Raw genomic sequence first — 23399 nt, 5'->3', positions numbered from 1 at the left:
ATCAGTGGGAATGAAGCAGTACAGTGCATATCCTCAGTGGGGATGAAACAGTACAGTGTATATCCTCAGGGGGAATGAAGCAGTACAGTGTATATCCTCAGGGGGAATGAAGCAGTGCAGTGCATATCCTCAGTGGGGATGAAGCAGTGCAGTGCATATCCTCAGTGGGGATGAAGCAGTACAGTGCATATCCTCAGTGGGGATGAAGCAGTACAGTGCATATCCTCAGTGGGGATGAAGCAGTACAGTGCATATCCTCAGTGGGGGATGAGGCAGTACAGTGCATATCATTAGGGGGAATAAAGCAGTACTGTGCATATCCTCAGGGGGAATAAAGCGGTACAGTGCATATCCTCAGTGGGAATAAAGCAGTACAGTGCATATCCTCAGGGGGAATGAGGCAGTGCAGTGCATATCCTCAGGGGGAATGAGGCAGTGCAGTGCATATCCTCAGGGGGAATGAAGCAGTACAGTGCATATCCTCATTGGGAATGAAGCAGTACAGTGCATATCCTCAGTGGGCAATGAGGCAGTGCAGTGCATATCTTCAGGGGGAATGAAGCAGTACAGTGCATATCCTCAGTGGGGATGAAGCAGTACAGTGCATATCCTCAGTAGGGATGAGGCAATACAGTGCATATCCTCAGGGGGAATGAGGCAGTGCATATCCTCAGGGGGAATGAAGCAGTACAGTGTATATCCTCAGTGGGGGATGAGGCAGTGCAGTGCATATCCTCAGGGGGAATGAAGCAGTACAGTGTATATCCTCAGTGGGAATGAAGCAGCCTTGCACTGCGAGACCTAACCTGAAAACATCTACATCCATTACAGAGCTGGTGGCAAAAAGAGGATGCATGATCCGCCAGCAGGTACTGTGCACACAACCTGATGTTTATTTCAAGACATACAAACACATGTCAGGTGTCATTTACAGTCAGGGCCATTTTGTGATCAGGAGTCACTCTCCATTGTATGATAAAGAAGAGCAGTTTCTATCATGCAACTGGTTAAAATGTACAGAAAGTGTCCAAGTCCCTCATGGGATTCACATTTAAGTAACCACTCAAACTGGAGCTCTGCATGGTCATGACTGCAGTAGTTTATATAGTCAATCCCCTAAACAGACACTTGTCAAGTGCAGTACCATTAGCTGCTTTTTGGGGGGAAGATTTTACTTGCAATGACTGTGATATATGGTTGTCTTACCTACCTTAGTTGAATGTACTGACTAAGTGGCTTTAGAAAAGAGCGTCTGGTAAATGACCAAACATTCATGTTAATGTAGATAGAAGACAAATAGAGCAATCTGATCAACAGAGTGACCTATTCCATGAAACATCACAACAGGTTGTGGAACAGGAACAGGCATTTGGCTTCTGCAAGAGTCAGGAGGAGGGAGAGAGGGAAGCCAGCCGGATAGAGACATGAAGGAGAGAGGGAAGCCAGCCGGATAGAGACATGAAGGAGAAAGGGAAGCCAGCCGGATAGAGACATGAAGGAGAGAGGGAAGCCAGCCGGATAGAGACATGAGGAGAGAGGGAAGCCAGCCAGATAGAGACATGAGGGAGAGAGGGAAGCCAGCCGGATAGAGACATGAAGGAGAGAGGGAAGCCAGCCGGATAGAGACATGAAGGAGAGAGGGAAGCCAGCCGGATAGAGACATGAAGGAGAGAGGGAAGCCAGCCGGATAGAGACATGAAGGAGAGAGGGAAGCCAGCCGGATAGAAACATGAGCGAGAGAGGGAAGCCAGCCGGATAGAGACATGAAGGAGAGAGGGAAGCCAGCCGGATAGAGACATGAAGGAGAGAGGTAAGCCAGCCGGATAGAGACATGAGCGAGAGAGGGAAGCCAGCCGGATAGAAACATGAAGGAGAGAGGGAAGCCAGCCGGATAGAGACATGAAGGAGAGAGGGAAGCCAGCCGGATAGAGACATGAGGGAGAGAGGGAAGCCAGCCGGATAGAGACATGAGGGAGAGAGGGAAGCCAGCCGGATAGAGACATGAAGGAGAGAGGGAAGCCAGCCGGATAGAGACATGAAGGAGAGAGGGAAGCCAGCCGGATAGAGACATGAGGGAGAGAGGGAAGCCAGCCGGATAGAGACATGAAGGAGAGAGGAAAGCCAGTCGGATAGAGACATGAGGAGAAGTGATGAAATGGCACTCTGTAGAATGGAGATGCCACCGTGAGAAAGGAGGTACGACAGGATGAGAAGTGTGCTAATGTCTGTGAGAGAAGGGAAGCATAAAGTGCTGAGTCGGGCCAAAGTGTAGCCTCAGAGCCCCGGACGCCAGATGGACAGAACGGGAGCAGAGCTGTCTAGAGGAGTTGCCCAGGCTTCCAGCAGGGTCGGCACAAAGACAGAACACAAGACAGCTAGAGGGCCTAGTACAGAAATGACTCATACCGCATCTGCCAATAGAAATGCCCCAATAACCTGCAGCATGCTTTACTCTTTACAGAGAGAGAACACACAGAGCCTTTTAAGTACCCAACACAAAGACACCGAGGTTAAAGACCATTTAACATTTGGTACCAAGTTGATGTCATCTAACTAAGCTGACGCAAATAGTCTCCAGGAACCCCACAGGGACTTAGGGACCAGACTCCCCTGATTCTCCACCCTTAATATTCCTACTTTACCGTTTATATAACCGTCTGTTGGTTGTACTCACACTACTGTCTGGTCTGGTCTGGGTTAAGGCAACAAGCTGCCTGTATGGTTTGGCATTTAGGACATGAGGCAGTGAAAGGCCTGGTTTAATAAGTACTTAACTTTAGTAGCAGACAGACATTGCCATTGACACAGCGATGAGAGGGAGAGCGAACACGTTGACCTTTGTTCATTACTGGTGATGGAATAGAGAGCAGAGAGAGCATGCAGGGGAGACAAAGAGGAGCAGAATACACAATACCAGGAGGGTATCCAGCTATGAAGACTCTAGCCCTGGTCAAAAGTAGTGCACTACATAGGGAAAAAAGTAAAGCACTATAATAACATGGTGCCATTTGGGACGCAAACCAGAGACAGAATAGAGGTGTTTTTTTTCAAGCAATTAACACATTCATATTTTTATTCTATCTTGAAAATGGGCAATTAGTATCTACCAGGGGAAGGCTAATGGCTGCTAATGGTTCCTGGGAAGGCCTGTATGGGTTGCGTTCCAAATGGAACCCTATTCCATATTTAGTGCAATCAATGGACCAGGGTTCAAAAGTAGTGCACAGTGCACTAGATAGGGAATATGATGCCATTTGGGACATATCCCTGGAATCCCATTGTGTTCTCCCCCTCCGTCTGCAGTGCTGTCTGTTCAAATGAAGGAAATCTCCCCTGATCTTCTCTTTAGTCCCTGTCTGGAACGGACAGGGCTGCTGCTTTTCCCACTGTGCATGGTTATTAGGGTTAATGTAGGGTCAGGAACGTGGTCATTATACCACCGCTGTGCTGCTGCCCATTCAAATAAACACATCATATACAGTGTATTCAGACATTCATAATCCTTGACTTATTCCACATGTGTTAGTGTTACAGCATGAATTCAAAATGGATACAAATAAATACTTTTTTTTTTTAAATCACCCGCCTACACACAATACCACATAATGACAAAGTGAAAACATGCTTTAGAAATTTTTGCAAATGTATTTAAAATGAAATATAGAGATTTAATTTACATAATTATCCACACGCCTTTGCTATGACATTCCAAATTGATTTATAGATTGAAAGTGTCCATGAGCACAGTGGTCTCCATCATTGGGAAATTGAAAAAAATATGGAACTACCCAGATTCTGCCTAGAGCTGACTGTCCGACCAAACTGAGCAACCGGGCAAGAAGGATCTTGGCCAGGGAGGTAACCAAGAACCTAATGACCACTTTGACAGAACTACAGAGTTCCTTGGCTGGACCCTTACAAATCAGCCGGGCTAGACAATCTGGACCCTATCTTTCTAAAATGATCTGCTGAAATTGTTGCAACCCCTATTACTAGCCTGTTCAACCTCTCTTTCGTATCATCTGAGATTCGCAAAGATTGGAAAGCTGCCATGGTCATCCCCCTCTTCAAAGGGGGTGACACTCTAGACCCAAACTACTACAGAGCTATATATATCCTACCCTGTCTTTCTAAGGTCTTCGAAAGCCAAGTTAACAAACAGATTACCGACCATTTCGAATCCCATCGTACCTTCTCCGCTATGCATTCTGGTTTCAGAGCTGGTCATGGGTGCACCTCAGCCACGCTCACAAGGTCCTAAACGACATCATAACCGCCATCGATAAGAGACATTACTGCACAGCCGTATTCATCGACCTGACCAAGGCTTTCGACTGTCAATCACCACATTCTTATTGGCAGACTCGACAGCCTTGGTTTCTCAAATGATTGCCTCGCCTGGTTTACCAACTACTTCTCTGATAGAGTTCAGTGTGTCAAATCAGAGGGCCTGTTGTCCGGAACTCTGGCAGTCTCTATGGGGGTGCCACAGGGTTCAATCCTCGGGCCAACTCTCTTCTCTGTATACATCAATGATGTTGCTCTTGCTGCTGGTGATTCTCTGATCCACCTCTACGCAGACGACACCATTCTGTATACTTCTGGCCCCTCTTTGAACACTGTGTTTACTAACCTCCAGATGAGCTTCAATGTCATACAACTCTCCTTCCGTGGCCTCCAACTGCTCTTAAACGCAAGTAAAACTAAATGCATGCTCTTCAATCCATCACTGCTCGCACCTGCTCGCCCGTCCAGCATCACTACTCTGGAAGGCTCTGACTTAGAATACGTGAACAACTACAAATACCTAGGTGTCTGGTTAGACTGTAAACTCTCCTTCCAGACTCACATTAAGCGACTCCAATCCAAAAATACATCTAGAATCGGCTTCCTATATCGCAACAAAGAATCCTTCACTCATGCTGCCAAACATACCCTCGTAAAACTGACCATTCTACCGATCCTCGACTTCGGTGATGTCATCTGTAAAATAGCCTCCAACACTGTACTCAACAAACTGGATGCAGTCTATCACAGTGCCATCCGTTTTGTTACCAAAGCCCCGTACACTACCCACCATTGCGACCTGTACGCTCTCGTTGGTTGGCCCTCGCTTCATACTCGTCGACAAACCCACTGGCTACAGGTTATCTACAAGTCTCTGCTAAGTAAATCCCCGCCTTATCTCAGCTTACTGGTCACCATAGCAGCACCCACTCGTAGCACGCGCTCCAGCAGGTATATCTCACTGGTCACCCCCAAAGCCAATTCCTCCTTTGGTCGTCTTTCCTCCCAGTTCTCTGCTGCCAATGACTGGAACGAACTGCACAAATCTCTGAAGCTGGAAACACTTATCTCCCTCACTAGCTTTAAGCACCAGCTGTCAGAACAGCTCACAGATTACTGCACCTGTACATAGCCCATCTATAATTTATCCCAAACAACTACCTCTTCCCCTTCTGTATTTATTTATTTTGCTCCTTTGCACCCCATTATTTCTATTTCTACTTTGACATTCTTCCACTGCAAATCTACCATTTCAGTGTTTTACTTGCTATATTGAATTTACCTCGCCACCATGGCCTTTTTTTGCCTATACCTCCCTTATCTCACCTCATTTGCTCACATTGTATATAGACTTATTTTTCTACTGTATTATTGACTATGTTTTGTTTACTCCATGTGTAACTCTGTGTTGTATGTGTCAAATTGCTATGCTTTATCTTGGCCAGGTCGCAGTTGCAAATGAGAACTTGTTCTCAACTAGCCTACCTGGTTAAATAAAGGTGAAATAAATAAATAAAAAATATGGGAGAACCTGCCACAAGGACAACAGCACTTCACCAATCTGGGCTTTAAGGGAGAGTGGCCAGATGGAAGCCTATCCTGAGAAAAAGGCACATGACAGTACACCTGGAAAAAGAAACATGAAAGACCCTGAGATAAGGCAAAATATTCTGTGGTCTGATGAGACAAATGTAACTCTTTGGTATGAATGTAAAACGCTGTCTGGAGAAAACCAGGAACAGCTCTTTACCCATCTACCACCATCCCTACCGTGAAGCATGAGGGTGGCAGCATCATGCTATGGGGATGCTTTTCAGTGGCAGGGACTGGGAGACTGGTAAGGATAGAGGGAACAATGACTGGAGCCAAATACAGGCAAATTACGTTGGAACAGTAACCTTTGCACTAGTCTAACAGCACAATGACCCCAAGCATACAGCCAAAGCAACGCTGGAATGGCTTCAGAACAACAATGGGAAAGTCCTTGAGTGGCACAGCCAGACTTAAATCCCATTGAAAATCTGTGGAAAGACTTGCGCTGTTCACCACCACCCCACATATAACTTAACAAAGCTTCAGTAAATCTGCATGAAAGAATAGGAGAAAATCCCCAAATCCAGATGTGCAAAGCTGATACAGACATAGCCAAGACGACTCAAAGCTGCAATCGCCGCCAAAGGTGCTTCTACAAAGTATTGATTCAGGGGTGTGAATACTTATTTACATTTGATATTTCTGCATTTCATTTTCAATACATTTGCAAAAATGTCTAAAAACACGTTTTCACTTTGTTATTATGGGGTATTGAGTGTAGATGGGTGAGAAAACAAATATATTTAATACATTTTTAATTCAGGCTGTAACAACAAAATTTGGAATAAGTCAAGGGGTATTAATATTTTCTGAAGGCACTGTATCTGACTAAAATATAAACATTATCGGTGGCATCTAATCATTTGTCCGTAAATTTCTCTAATGCCATATCTACTACCCAGCGGGGAAAACTTGTTGAAATAATGTCATCACAACCTTGTAAATTATGTTATGATTTCAACCAGCTTTGCCTTATCAGAAGTACCCCACAGAGAGAGCCATGGTTGGTTACCACACTGAGTGGAATCCCACAGTACTGCAAACACTATAATTTTCTGAGGTTCTACAAAATACAACTTTTCTTTTCTTCACAGATCAGTGGTGAATTCCATCACGAGTCACCAATGTAGCTGTAGGGTATCTAAATTGAATAATCCCTTTACTCTCTGTTCCAATAAATCTCTACCCTCGGTCTTTAGATTTGGTCATATTGTGTATGACAGGCCTTCCAACCAGGAAGATAAAATCACTCAGACTTTTCTCCTCTTCCTGTTATGGGGTGCGTCCAAAATGGCACCCTATTCCAGGTATCATCCACTAGATTGAGCCGCAGGACCATTCTTTTCTTGAGCGGATGGACAGGAGGCTGGAACATAATTATAAAATCATTTGTAGACTGTAAATATATCCACAGGAAGCCCAAACAGATTTAATATTTGACTAAAACACCATTTCAAACCTTGCTTACATGTATTTTTTTATTTTAACCTTTATTTAACTAGGCAAGTCAGTTAAGAAGAATTTCTTATTTTCAATGACGGCCTAGGAACAGTGGGTTAACTGCCTTGTTCAGGGGTAGAACGACAGATTTTTACCTTGTCAGCTCAGGGATTCGATCTTACAAACTTTCGGTTGCTAGTCAAACGTTCTAACCTCTAGGCTACATGCTGCACTGTATAAGACCACATATCTATTTATATATACGTTGGAACATATTTCTGGTGTTTTTACAGTCTTTTATGTCCAACAATTAATTAATAAAAATATATATTTTGGTTAACAAATATATATTTTTTAATATTATTGGCACTTAGTTTTCAATATTTTGTCCACCCTCCCCTTGCGAGGGTAACGGCACTTTTTCTATAATGTTTTATGAGATTGGAGAACACATTGGGAGGGATCTTAGACCATTCCTCCATACAGAATCTTTCCAGATCCTTGATGTCCTTCGGTGTGTGCTTGTGGACTGCCCTGTTCAATTCAAACCACCGGTTTCCAATGAGGTTCAAGTCTCGAGACTGAGATGGCCATTGCTAATGTTGATTTTGTGGTCAATTAACCATTTTCTTTGTGGATTGTGAAGTGTGCTTGGGGTCATTGTCTTGCTGGAAGATCCACTTGCGGCCAAGTTTCAGCCTCTTGGCAGAGGCAACCAGGGTTTTGGCTGAAATGTCCTGGTACTTTGTAGAGTTTATAATGCAGTTGACCTTAACCACATACCTAGGGGCCCTTGTTATCTTCTGCATATGCATCCTTCTTTCGAGGCCAAACCCACCTCTGGTGTGCGTGGTCAAAGAGCAATTTCGTAACTCCAGTTGTTTACATGTGTTGGTTGTTCTCAAGAAAGGCTGTTTTATGGCAACCCTTACAAAGAGCCTATTGGCATGGAGATGGCGTCTAATTGTAGATTTGGAGAATTGGTGACCCCAAGATACGACCAAGTTCTGTAATTCTCCAAATGTGACCACTTTTCTTTGCGTTCCAAAATATCTTCCTCACTGTGCGTGGGGACAAGATACACATGGGTCCAATATCAGGCAAGTTTAGCACTGTTCCAGTGGTTTTAAATTTCATAATTGTTGCCCTTGTGGTATATTTGTTTTTTTCAGTAGCTTTTTTTGCACCCATTTCCTGATTTATGAAAGTCAACAACAATTAGTATATTTTTATTTGTGAGTCTTTTGCTATTCCCCATGCTGATGGATGACAAAGCAATTTTATATGCGTGTTACCTCATTTTTATACCCCAGTGAAAAAGGAAGCTATGGAAGGCCACAACACAGTTCCTTAAACTGAGGTTAATTTAAGTAGAATGTTAATGTAGATTTTATTAAGTTCATATTTATTTATAAGAATCTTTAGAGGTGCCAACCATTTTGACACATAAAGTACTTTTTTTTTTTAAACAACTTGTTAAACAAAATCTCTCAGAGTAATTGTATTAGTACAAAATAATACAAACTGTGCACTTTTAGGACGACACAATATAGCTTGGTATGTATTATTTATATCATACAGTCTTTTTTGCTCATCTTTATGTTTGTATTTATTAGGGATCCCCATTAGCTGCTGCCAAGGCAGCACCTTCTCTTCCTGGGGTCAAAACACATTAAGGCACTTACATTATATTTAAAACAAAATATAAAATACCATCTGTAATTTTCCTAAGTCCTTTGTGGCACCTGACCACACGACTGAACAGTAGTCCAGGTGAGACAAAACTAGGGCCCGTAGGACCTGCCTTGTTGATAGTGTTGTTAAGAAGGCAGAATAGCGCTTTATTGTGGACAGACTTCTCCCAATCTTAGCTACTGTTGAATCTACATGTTTTGACCATGACAGTTTACAATCCAGGGTTACTGCAGGCAGTTTAGTCACCTCAAATTGCTCAATTTCCACATTATTCTTTACAACATTTAGTTGAGGTTTAGGGTTTAGTGAATTATTTGTCACAAATAAAATGCTTTTAGTTTTTCAAATATTTAGGACTAACTTATTCCTTGCCACCCATTCTGAAACTAACTTTGTTAATTGTTGCAGTCTTTTCAGTCGCTGTAGTAGTTGACATGTATAGTGTTAAACAGATAAAAAGATAAGATGACGCCGACAGAAAGGGCCGCCTCGCTTCTAGTCCTTAGGAAACTCTGGAGTATTTTGTTTTTTTTCCTGTATTATTTCTTATATTGTTAGCCCAGAAAATCTTAAGTGTTATTACACACAGCTGGGAAGAACTATTGGATATCAGAGCAACGTCAACTTATCAGCATTACGACCAGGAATAAAACTTTCCCGAAGCAGATCATTTGTTCGAACCACCCAGGGCATTTGAACAGATTCCAGAGGCTGACCCAAAACAACGCCGCCAAAGAAGATGTAGACGGAGCGGTCTTCTGGTCAGACTTCGGAGGCGCGCACACCACCCACAGCTTCCAAGTATATTACTCGCTAATGTCTCTAGATAACAAGGTAGACAAAATTAGTGCAAAGGTTGCTTTCCAGAGAGACACCAGGGATTGTAACATACTCTGTTTCACAGAAACATGGCTCTTTCTGGATATGCTGTCGGAGTCGGCACAGCCACCTAGATTATTTGTGCGTCGCGCCGACAGGAATAAACATCTCTCCGGGGAGAATAAGGGCGGGGGTGTGTGTTTCATGATTATGGGCAGAAACTCAAACAGGATGTAACCCTGCTAAGGACTATTCATCGCTGGACTGACCAATCGGAATCCACACTTCAAGATTGTTTTGATCACAATATTGACGTATACGCTGATTCGGTAAATGAGTTTATAAGGAAGTGTATAAGAGATGTTGTACCTACTACGACTATTAAAACCTACCCTAACCAAAAACCGTGGATAGATGGCGGCATTCGTGCAAAACTGAGACTGCAAACCACAGCATTTAACCATGGAAATGTGACTGGGGATATGGCCAAATACAAACAGTGTAGTTATTCCTTCCGCAAGGCAATCAAACAAGTGAAATGTCAGTATAGAGACAAAGTGATGTTGCAATTAAATGAGACAGACACGAGACATATGTTGCAGGGTCTACAGACAATCACGGACTAAAAAATGAAAATCAGCCACGTCACGGACACCGACGTCTTGCTTCTAGACAAACTAAACACATTCTTTGCCCGCTTTGAGGATAATACAGTGCCACCGACGTGACCCACTACCAAGAACTGTGGGCTCCTTCTCCGTGGCCTACGTAAGTAAGACATTGAAGCGTGTTAACCCTCGCAAGGCTGCCGGCCCAGACGGCATCCTTAGCTGCGTCCTCAGAGCATGTGCAGACCAGCTAGCTGGTGTGTTTTTACGAACATATTAAATCTCTCCCTATCCCAGTCTGCTGTCCCCACATGCTTCAAGATGGCCACCATTGTTCCTGTACCCAAGAAGACAAAGGTAACTGAATTAAATGACTATCACCCCGCAGCACTCACTTCTGTCACCATGAAGTGCTTTGAGAGGCTAGTCAGGGATCATATCACCTCCACCTTACTGGCCACCCTGTACCCACTTCAATTTGCTTACAGCCCCAATAGGTCCACAGATGATACAATCGCCATCACACTGCACAATCCCATTTGGACAAGAGAAATACCCATGTAAGAATGCTGTTCATTGACTATAGCTCAGGATGCAACACCATAGTACCCTCCAAGCTCATCATTAAGCCTGAGGCCCTGGGTCTCAACCCCGCCCTGCGCAATTGGGTCCTGGACTTCCTGACGGGCCGCCCCCAGGTGGTGAAGGTAGGAAACAACACCTCCACTTTTCTGATCTTCAACACTGTGGCCCCACAAGGGTGCATGCTCAGCCCCCTCCTGTACTCCCTGTTCATCATGACTGCGTGGCCATGCACGCTTCCAACTCAATCATCAAGTTTGCAGATGACACAACAGTAGTAGGCTTGATTACCAACAACAACGAGACAGCCTAAAAGGAGGTGGTGAGGGCACTCAGAGTATGGTATCAGGAAAACAACCTCTCACTCAATGTCAACAAAACAAAGGAAATGATCGTGGACTTCAGGAAACAGCAGAGGGAGCACCCCCCTATCCACATCGATAGGACAGCAGAGGAGAAGGTGGAAAGTATTAATTTCCTCTATGTAAATATCACGGACAAACTGAAATGGTCCACCTACACAGACAAGGTGGTGAAGAAGGCTCAACAGTGCCTCTTCAACCTCAGGAGACAGAAGAAATTTGGCTTGTCACCTAAAACCTTCAAACTTCTACAGATGCACAATTGAGAGCATCCTGTCGGGCTGCATCACCGCCTGGTACAGCAACTGCACTGCCCACGACTGCAAGGCTCTCCAAAGGGTGGTGCTGTCTGCACAACGCATGACCGGGGGCAAACTACCTGCCCTTCAGGACACCTACAGCACCTGATGGCCAAAAAGATCATCAAGGACAACAACCAACCGAGCCACTGCCTGTTCACCCCGCAACCATCCAGAGGGCGAAGTCAGTACAGGTGCATCAAAGCTGGGACATAGAGACTGAAAAGCACCTATCTCAAGGCCATCAGACTGTTAAACAGCCGTCACAAACAGAGAGGCTGCTGCCTACACAGACTTAAAATCATTGGCCACTTAATAAATGGATCACTAGCCACTTTAATTATGTTTTCTTGCGTTACTCATCTCATATGTACAGAGGAAGTCGGAAGTTTACATACACCTTAGCCAAATACATTTAAAACTCAGTTTTTCACAATTCCTGACATTTAATCAGAGTAAAAATTCCCTGTCCTAGGTCAGTTAGGATCACCACTTTATTTTAAGAATGTGAAATGTCAGAATAAAAGTAGAGAGAATTATATATTTCAGCTTTTATTCTTTCATCACATTCCCAGTGGGTCAGAAGTTTACATACATTCAATTAGTATTTCGTAGCATTGCCTTTAAATTGTTTAACTTAGGTTAAACGTTTTGGGTAGCTTTCCACAAGCTTCCCACAATAAATTAGGTGAATTTTGGCCCATTCCTCCTGACAGAGCTGGTGTAACTGAGTCAGGTTTGTAGGCCTCCTTGCTTGCACACGCTTTTTCAATTCTGCCCACAAATTTTCTATAGGATTGAGGTCGGGGTTTGTGATGGCCACTCCAATACCTTGACTTTGTTTTCCTTAAGCCATTTTGCCACAACTTTGGAAGTATGCTTGGGGTCATTGTCAATTTGGAAGACCCCTTTGTGACCAAGCTTTAACTTCCTGACTGATGTCTTGAGATGTTTCTTCAATATATCCACATAATTTTCCTGCCTCATGATGCCATCTATTTTGTGAAGTGCACCAGTGCCTCCTGCAGCAAAGCACCCCCACAACATGATGCTGCCACTCCCGTGCTTCACGGTTGGGATGGTGTTCTTCGTCTTGCAAGTGTCCCCCCTTTTCCTCCAAACATAACGATGGTCATTATGGCCAAACAGTTCTATTTCTGTTTCATCAGACCAGAGGACACTACTCCAAAAAGTACAATCTTTGTCCCCATGTGCATTTGCAAACCGTAGTCTGGCTTTTTTATGGTGGTTTTGGAGCAGTGGCTTCTTCCTTGCTGAGCGGCCTTTCAGGTTATGTCGATATAGGACTTGTTTTACTGTGGATATGGATATGTTTGTACCTGTTTCCTCCAGCATCTTCACAAGGTCCTTTGCTGTTGTTCTGGGATTAATTTGCACTTTTCGCACCAAAGTACATTAATCTGTAGGAGACAACGCATCTCCTTCCTGAGCGGCATTATGGCTGCGTGGTCCCATGGTGTTTATACTTGCGTACTATTGTTTGTGCAGATGGACATAGTACCTTCAGGCATTTGGAAATTGCTCACAAGGATGAACCAGACTTGTGGAGGTCTACAATTTTTTTTCTAGAATGTGTAGATAGAATGTGTAGAATGGTGGGGTCTGAAAACCATTCTAATTCCGAACTGACTAGAAAGGTGAACCCATATAATTAAGAATTTGAATTCTTAATTAAGTCATTTAATAGGATCTACGGGTGAACCCATAGAATTACATAATAGGATCTCTGTGGATGACCATCCAACTCTGCGGACAGTCTGAGAACAAACAATATAATTTGCAAGGATCAGACAATGTGCCATTTTGATATGTTCTTATACAATGACCTTACTGACTATACATTGTATACAATCATATCACCACCTGTATCACCTGTTCTCATGTTGCTGCTTTCTGACTACAATCGGTGAACGGGAATATTTAATTCACTATTTCAATCAACTTAGTTGTCAGATCACGAAATACCATTCTCAATAAACAAGCCTGGTGAGAAGATACAATACCAGCAGGACTGAACAGATCTTCATTTCAACCAGTTTGCTACAGCAGGAAAACAATCATGCAGCAACAGCCAATGTTAATTACTATGTGGATTATAATTAATTAACATTTTTGTAGTGGTTGATACATTTTTCGATAGGGCAAATCAAGTCTGAAATTTCAAAGTGGAAATTACTATCTTTAGAAGCTTAAACGAGTGATCAAGTTAAGATTCTACATCTGTATTAAAGCTTTTGAAAGTTACCACTGTTCATTTTGTCAGTAAATTAAATCAGTAATGTGAATATCCTCTGAGAAACATTAGCTAGAGGATGCTAAGTGTGAACATGTGCAGGCAGATTTGTAAATTAGATGGTTTCATTCATTTATTCATTGATTTCTTCTTAGAACAGCTGGGATTATGTCGTCTTGTGCCCTGCCATGTAAAAAAAAGCAATTTGAGAGTCACTGTATTCTCGTCTTCGTAGGATAAATTATGCAGCATCACCGTTTCAACCCTCTGGGATGCCATGTTGTTAGATCCTCCTCCATTCACAGAAAGGACAGAGAGTGAGCTTGAAAACAGTCAAAGGTCAAATAGAAGAGAGGTTATTTAGAGGCATCTTTGCAATGTCCTGTAAACAACCATTACAGTTCTGTACTCCATCACTGGAAATGTTCACTCACAGAGCAAAGCTGGTTGCAATTACGTCATTACAGCCAGAAATCTGGTTTCAATTATGGTGATTTCTGATTGTAATGTAATTTAATCCTATACACTCGTACCCGTATACAGGTTGAAAATGTCTGATTTGGTCAGTGATAAATGGCTAAATTGGTATGCAGTGGCTGTACAGTAACATGCTATACATGACCTCTGAGCTCTGGCTCTGTACTTCACAACTCTGTATGGTGTTTGACTGACAGCCGTTCTGAACTTGAGCACCTTGCATGATAAGAAGTTGCCCCAATCCCTTTTGCTAATTGGGCATTTTTTGCAAATTTGATGTCTGAGTGAGGGAAAAGCTGTAAATTAAGAGAGAATGTTGCTGAGGCACACACACCTGAATGCACTCATTACTTAATTATATACGCACAAATTACCTGTTTCTCTGAATTGCCTTGTGAAAGCCTAACACTGTAATATCATATTTTATATGTTAGCTAGTCATGTTGGCAACAGAACAAGCTTTCAAATGATGCTCGCCTCCCCCATATTGCGTTTTATATGGGACCATTTTTGGATTGCGTAAACAACAACAGTAATTGTGTGATGCAGGGCTGTGTTCCAACCAAAACAACTACAATTGTGTTTGCTCTAGTTTCTCAATGGCACAGCTAGAAGAGCTAAGAGAAAAAACACCTTATATAGTAGTTGAAGAATCTTCTTTGAGTCATAAAAGTGCATTGAAATGACTTAGGAACTGTGCACACTTTGGAGAAGTGTGTGGCCACTTGGAGATACCCGTTAGTCCTTTGACTCAAACCCTTGTAATTTTTTTGTCATATGTTGCACATACGCTACATTTTCTAAGAATATTCTTATCATGTTACCGAATGTATCCAGAGTATTTTAAGATTTCATTATCAACCAACGCGGCAAAAAGTACAGTAAATGTAAAACACACAAAATCAACAGTGTAATGTTTGGATTCAGTCTTGTGTCAGGTGAACTGTTGTGTCCTCATATTTGGTCTAGTAATTTCCCCATAATTTCCAAACTGTTCCCTTTTAATTGCTACCATGGTTATGCATATGCTTTTCATATTTCTTCTGTAAGATTTTTTTTTAAACTTTAGCCCAATCCATATAGGCCAATTCCCACATGTGTAAAGGGTTTTAAGCAATCTTCTACCTCTGGTGCAGACATTAACTGACATCTAAAACAAGTAGCCTGACTGACACTGATTCATCATGATCAAACACAGGGAAATATACCAAACTGATGATACCATAGAGTTTTAGACACCCATCGATCCACCCAGATCAATTGAGATGGGAATAGTGTAACACCAACCCTGTATGCTTACTGCTACAGCCATCAAAGACAGCATGGAAGCAGCATCCAACAAGCTTAGTTTGCTTTGGTCTCAAAATCATTCACACAGACCCTCTTATGTGGCTGCTAAAAATCCCTGCTTTTCCCAAATGATTTTCTGCTTTCAAACTAGAAACAAAATAGATAAACCCTACTCGTTTTAAAACATTCAAACAAAGAACCACCGTGATAGCATTTCCCCATGTAAGCAAGGCAAGCACACCCTATATCAGCATCCAGCATACCATCCAATCCCCTCTTCATTTATTTTGTTTGGATGAATCGCCATTCAGATGGTAATGGTGGGTGACCTTGCATTGGAGCTTATGATGTAGTACTCCAATATCTACTTACAGTAGGTGACCAGCTGGGTACGCTACTCTGAAGGGATGTGGTAACAACAGCATCTCTCTCTCAAAGGAAATAATCTGGAGGCTGTGCTACTGCTGCTGAAACCTGCCTTTGATGTTCTTTATGCACAGTCCTGTGGGGAACCCAACCCTTTCTCCCTCTCCGCAATGATCAGCTGAGCCTCAACACCACAGTGTACGGCTGCAACACAGCCTCCCAATAACAGTGGGGGATACTACAATCAATACAGTGTCTATATCAGACTCTTTTCTCAAGCCAAACAATGCCTTATTATTTTTCCCATCCTTTACTCCAACTTGAAATGGGGAATGGATGAGGTCAATGTGTGTGAAGCATTGCAAAAAGCCATTGGGAAAACACAACCCTTTTCCTCAGAACTACTGCAGTAGAATGGTACACTCTTAGCACCTTTTTTTCTATCTAGAACCTAAAATGGTTCTTCCATGAAGAACCGTTTTCCACACACGGCTCTACTTGGAACCCAAAAGGGTTCTACCTGAAACCAAAAAGGGTTCTCCTATGGGGACAGCTGAATAACCATTTTGGAACTATTTCTTATTCAAGAGTGTATGTATCAAAAGTCCAGTACTCACCATCTCTCCTGTTGACTTTAGCGAAGCCGGGCCCATGGCTGTTGGATAACTGTGAGGAGCTTCTGAAGGAGGACTGGGGCAGGTTGGACACCAGTGGGCCGTCACAGCTGTCTATCAAGCAAACATGAAACACAAAGCAAAGGATTAGTCTTTGAGCTCTGGACTAGTAGTAACTTTAGCATAGTACCTCCAAAGAACATTATCAAGGAGGAATCATACTTTAAGTGAGTTGACAATATTGTAAGCAGCGATAGAAACACCATCGACACCATTGTGGTGACATCACAGGATGTCATCACCATTCTAATGACATCACTGTAAAATAACTACATAATGCAGATCACTGTTATGTTCCAACACCACTAATGTGTGCTACGGCTTTATTAGAAGAGATCAAAACACCAAGACCAAAAAAAATCACAAAACAGGTTAAAGAGCGACTTGAAATCAACTGTAATATGTTGTAAAACCAAAGGATTGATGAACCAAACTGCAAAAGCAGGGTGTTCTTGTCATATTGAAGAAGCCCATGTGTCAATAATTATCACTAAGGAGCATGCCATACTATTCAAATAGGAGCTGCACTTTGCAGTACTATCACTAGATGAGAAGAGAAGAGAATCATTGACCACCTCTAACATGGCCCCCATGTGATCAAGCATTTTTGCTCTGATGATGTCAGATTGGGTATTGTATTGCAGTTATGTCTGTTATGTATTGTATTGCAGTTATGTCCACCTCAGTAATAAAACAAGCTGGTGACTCGTGTTATTTAGATACAGAGACTCTCAGAGACCTGTTCATGCTCCATACACTTTTATGATTATGACTGGAGGTTTAGATTGCAATAAAAACCCACACACACGCATACACATTGGCATGCACGTACGCATATGACCAAATGCTCACACACATGCTAGGGGTGCGTGATTACATGCACAAGCAAACAAATGCACACACACACACACATAAATTGGTCATACCATGGATCATCTAGCTATTTTATTTAGAATTGTAGGACCCCTGTAGGTATCCCCCAAAATAATGAAACATTATTTGATAACATACTGAATTTTGGCCTTTACTACTATAGCCCATAGAAACGCATTGAATAACACATTAATGAATGGCAAAGCAAACAGTCAAAAAATAAATCATGAGGAATAAGGTTTTAAAGCGCCTGTCCTATATCTAGAAGAGATCACAGGGAATAGGGGTTTGAAGAGTCTGTCCTATATCTAGGAGAAATCACAAGGAATAAGGTTTTTTAACTTCTGTGCTATATCTAGGAGAAATCACAAGGAATAAGGTTTTAAAGCGTCTGTCTTATATCTAGGAGAAATCACAAGGAATAGGGTTTTAAAGCGCCTGTCCTATATCTAGAAGAGATCACAGGGAATAGGGGTTTGAAGAGTCTGTCCTATATCTAGAAGAGATCACAGGGAATAAGGTTTTAAAGCGCCTGTCTTATATCTAGGAGAAATCACAAGGAATAAGGTTTTAAAGCGCCTGTCTTATATCTAGGAGAAATCACAAGGAATAAGGTTTTAAAGCGCCTGTCCTATATCTAGAAGAGATCACAGGGAATAAGGTTTTAAAGCGCCTGTCCTATATCTAGAAGAGATCACAAGGAATAAGGTTTTAAAGCGCCTGTCCTATATCTAGAAGAGATCACAGGGAATAAGGTTTTAAAGCGCCTGTCCTATATCTAGAAGAGATCACAGGGAATAGGGGTTTGAAGAGTCTGTCCTATATCTAGAAGAGATCACAGGGAATAAGGTTTTAAAGCGCCTGTCTTATATCTAGGAGAAATCACAAGGAATAAGGTTTTAAAGCGCCTGTCTTATATCTAGGAGAAATCACAAGGAATAAGGTTTTAAAGCGCCTGTCCTATATCTAGAAGAGATCACAGGGAATAAGGTTTTAAAGCGCCTGTCCTATATCTAGAAGAGATCACAAGGAATAAGGTTTTAAAGCGTCTGTCTTATATCTAGAAGAGATCACAGGGAATAAGGTTTTAAAGCGCCTGTCTTATATCTAGAAGAGATCACAAGGAATAAGGTTTTAAAGCGTCTGTCTTATATCTAGGAGAAATCACAAGGAATAAGGTTTTAAAGCGCCTGTCCTATATCTAGAAGAGATCACAGGGAATAAGGTTTTAAAGCGTCGGTCCTATATCTAGAAGAGATCACAGGGAATAAGTTTTTAAAGCGCCTGTCCTATATCTAGAAGAGATCACAAGGAATAAGGTTTTAAAGCGCCTGTCCTATATCTAGAAGAGATCACAGGGAATAAGGTTTTAAAGCGCCTGTCCTATATCTAGAAGAGATCACAGGGAATAAGGTTTTAAAGCGCCTGTCTTATATCTAGGAGAAATCACAAGGAATAAGGTTTTAAAGCGCCTGTCCTATATCTAGAAGAGATCACAAGGAATAAGGTTTTAAAGCGCCTGTCCTATATCTAGAAGAGATCACAGGGAATAAGGTTTTAAAGCGCCTGTCCTATATCTAGAAGAGATCACAGGGAATAAGGTTTTAAAGCGCCTGTCTTATATCTAGAAGAGATCACAGGGAATAAGGTTTTAAAGCGCCTGTCCTATATCTAGAAGAGATCACAGGGAATAAGGTTTAAAAGCGCCTGTCCTATATCTAGAAGAGATCACAGGGAATAAGGTTTTAAAGCGCCTGTCCTATATCTAGAAGAGATCACAGGGAATAAGGTTTTAAAGCGCCTGTCCTATATCTAGAAGAGATCACAGGGAATAAGGTTTTAAAGCGCCTGTCCTATATCTAGAAGAGATCACAAGGAATAAGGTTTTAAAGTGTCTGTCCTATATCTGGGAGAAATAAGAAAGCTCAGAAAGAAAGTTTTTGGGACACATGTTTACCCCCTTTTTTTGTTGGCACAAAATGACCTCCATACCTCCAGCACGCACCCCTGAGGCCCATGCAAAAACAGATATCTAAACTGACTCATTTTGATGGGGATTTTTGTATTATGTTAATCATACAGCTTGCAAACCTCTCATTAGTAGTTCGCACACACTCTCATCGTGACCAACCTACAATCACTATCTCTCAATGAGTGTACATGAGGTTGTTTGTTGAGTATTCAGTGTGAAAAGCATTTCAATTATAGTGTTTGAGGGTGAGAAGTGCACTCCAAAAAGAGAGCAGAGGAGTAAAAGCTGATTTGATCATCACTAATGAGATGAGACTCGTTGAAAACTAGAACAGAGTTTGAAAAAACAATAAAAAAAGGGTGTTCAGAGTTAGGCATTTCACTGCCTTTAGCCACATCTCTGACTGACTCTGTGTTCAGTCATGCACAGACATCATGGTGCGGTGGAGGAAACTGGAGGTTAATGCTGAATACCTGTGCGGCTCACATCCACTGAACCTCGACAATAAACTCACATTTCCTCGTGTTAGAGCCACCTTTGCAGAACAGGCTTACAGGTACCATAGCTAATTTATCTATCTCTAAACCAGGGGTGTCAAACTTATTCCAAGGAGGGCGTAGTGTCTGCAGGTTTTTTGATTTTCCTTTCAATTAAGCCCTAGACATCCAGGTGTGGGGAGTTCCGTACTAATTAGTGACCTTAATTCATCAACCAAGTACATGGGCGAGTGAAACCCCGCAGACACTCGGCCCTCCGTAGAATGAGTTCAACACCTGTGCTTTAAACCACAGAAATCCCACGTAAAAAACAACAACAATACTTACATCCCAAGGTAATGCTTTATTTGTTTTTTAGAGACATAATATATGTACTAAAAGCTAGATTCTCTACTTAACATGTTGCTACATAATAGTACTTTTTTTCTATTTTTTATTGAATTAATAAACATATAACACACCTGCAGTGAAGCCGCTCAACATTTACATGACATTTTTGTCATTTAGCAGATATTCCCATCCAGAGTGACCCACAGGAGCAACCAGGGTCAAGCGCCCCGCTCAAGGGCACATCGACAAATCAAATAAATACAAAATTGTCAAATGGCAAAATACAACCGGTGTAGACTTTATTGTGTAATGCTTGCTTACGATGCAGTGTTTAAAAATATAAACAAAATAGTACCACAAGTGGAATCAAAGTAAATACACAAGAATAGATCTATATACAGGGAGTACCACATCAATGTGCAGAGGTACGAGGTATTTGAGGTAGATATGTACATGGAGACAGGGTAAAGTGAGGCATCAGGATAACCTCTCACTCATCTCCAGTTACACATTCCAACCCTCACCTATCTCTGCTGGCCACCCTCTTTGGATTTCTATGCGCCATATATCTTTTAACTATGTTGTGATGTTTAACATACAATTTAAATCTATCTTATCGAATAGAGTCCACCGATTGTGAGTTGAAGATAAATACTTTTGCTAAGAGTAATAATATATTAGCGATTGACTGACCAGATCTCTCCAGATCTCCCAACAATGCTATTTCTAGAGTCAATTTTAGATTAATGGTATGCTTTTTCAGCCACTCCTGAACCTGAGACCAGAAGCAGGCTACCCGAGGGCAATACCAATAGTACTATCTTAGAAAATGATGATATATTGTGTGTGTCCCGAATGGCCCATAGGGCTTTGGTCAAAATTAGTGCACTAAATAGGGAATAGAGTTGGGATGAAATCATTAACTCATTCCAAAGTATTCTTCTCAAGGAGTGTCAGTGGCCTCAGAACCCATCAGAAGTGTTTAATCAGTATTGATAAAAGACAGATCCTTGGCAGGAACTACAGGCAATAGAGTGAGACAGGCCACCCTCTCCTCTCCTCTCCTCTCCTCTCCTCTCCTCTCCTCTCCTCTCCTCTCCTCTCCTCTCCTCTGTTTCCTTCCCCTCCCCTCTACTGTGTCCCATTTCACATTTTGCTGAAATAAGTCCAGATGATGGAAGTGGAGAATGAATACGGCTGAAGATGATGCATCACCTTCACAATCAACAACTAGAAATAGAGTATGGATAAGGCGCTGGACTGAACTCCAAGACTTAAGTTCAATACGATGCACTGTATGTCTTTTGGATGTATTAAAAAATTCAGACCATGCTGCATTCAGCAGAAATAATAGTCTAATGAGGCCAATAACATGCTTGTTTGTGAACTGGAACTATGGCATGGAACACTAACAGTCATCCTCAATCCAAACTAAACACCAGTGTTCTGTTCTTGTGTTCCATTCTGCACAACTTGGTTCCACAGTATATTGACCCATGGGGCCTATAGTCTTTCAGCTCTCCAGACAGATTGAAGAGCAGAACTGTAGCAGCACACCCAACCTAATGTGCTAACTCCATGTAGTGACATTGTAGGGGTGCTTCAGTCCCTGTTTTAATTAGCTTGTTCCTCTGGCAGGGAATTAATTGGCCAGATTGAGAGAGAGGGAGAGACAGATTGGGCTTGTGGCCAGCTAGCACAATGTAGTTGACTATGGCTGCTTCCTAAATGGCACCCTATTACCTATATAGTGCCTCATAGGCTCTGGTCAAAAGTAGAGCACTATATAGGGAATAGGATGCCATTTGGGACATATCCTATAACATTTACACCAACTGCCACAGGAAGTAGAGCAGATAGAAGCTTCTGTAGAGTTAAACACGTGCAGCACCAACCTCCACAGGGAAAGACGTGTCCCCAATAATAAACTAAACGTACTAGAGCTTGTTTTTCGTGTTTCATATTGGCCCCGAAAGATAATGTGCCCATCTACTGGTGGATCTACAATAATACAAAATGCCAGAAGTTAATTCCTAATGAAATACGCCTGAATATGGAACCAAACTCGATGGAGGGACTTTGTGAATAACCTAAGTGAATCAAGAATATGAACAAATAACTTTGGTCCAGTCTAGGTCTGACCTAAGTGATTCAAGAATATGGATAAATAACTTTGGTCCCATCTAGGGCTATAGAAGACAAATTGTGTGTTTATCTTTTGAAGAAGAAAGAACTGAATGACTTGTATCTTCCTTCGCAGCATGTGAGACCAGGATGTGAGTGAGCATTACATAATGTAATGTACTACAGGACCTGCAAACTGCCTTGTAGCTTGATCTGATCTGTGATTAACTGCTATTACCCAAAAGAAAGTCCTGGCTTGCCAGAGCAACACTATCCAATCATTGAGTTATTGTGATGGTATGATAGGTGCAGCCCTCATAGTAGTGGAACATGCTGTGTTGAAGAGGCGCTATGTTATGCAGCAGTCACAGGCGGGTATTGAATGAACATGTGCTCACAGCCAAAGGTTATTATATACGTAAAACTAAAACTGAAATAAAACAAAATGGGGGTTTCAAACTTTTTTTCTAATGGGGTTTTCAAGCTTCTAAATCTGGTGGGTCACATTGAGGTTGACTTTCATTTAACGGTACACTCGGTGAGATGACGTTGTCCTGAGCAGCACTGCTGCTGATCCAGTTAAACAATGCAGCAAGACAATAGCTGATTACGCCAGTAAGAAAAACAATGTATCAATTGGATAACTAATGCTCATCTAGCCAGACAAACTATCCCCATCTCTAAAATGACCTGACAACAACCAACCCTCTCATTTGTGCTTTACATTATAAGCATAGCACCCGGGTTGACTGCAGCCAAGATCAATGTAATCAGTGAACAATGATCAAAGGGAGGACGCTGTGACAATGTAGCCGTTAAAAACTCTTTATCCTGAATCTGTCAGTCTGCCAGTCTTG

At 42.1% G+C, this 23399-nt stretch overlaps 1 protein-coding gene across 3 annotated transcripts in view; it reads right to left on the bottom strand.

Moving 5' to 3' along the window:
* Positions 1–23399, bottom strand: part of LOC129811381 (contactin-associated protein-like 4) — a 201452-nt gene that overhangs the window by 156432 nt on the left and 21621 nt on the right. For all 3 annotated transcript variants that reach the window (XM_055862656.1, XM_055862637.1, XM_055862647.1), the window contains exon 2: positions 16690–16800. In XM_055862656.1, coding sequence (XP_055718631.1) covers positions 16690–16800 — 111 coding nt within the window. The remainder of the gene's footprint in view (positions 1–16689; positions 16801–23399) is intronic.

This window comes from Salvelinus fontinalis, chromosome 2 (assembly GCF_029448725.1).
Source record: "Salvelinus fontinalis isolate EN_2023a chromosome 2, ASM2944872v1, whole genome shotgun sequence".
Classification (NCBI taxonomy): Eukaryota; Metazoa; Chordata; class Actinopteri; order Salmoniformes; family Salmonidae; genus Salvelinus; species Salvelinus fontinalis.
This window is presented reverse-complemented; position numbering and strand designations above follow the sequence as displayed.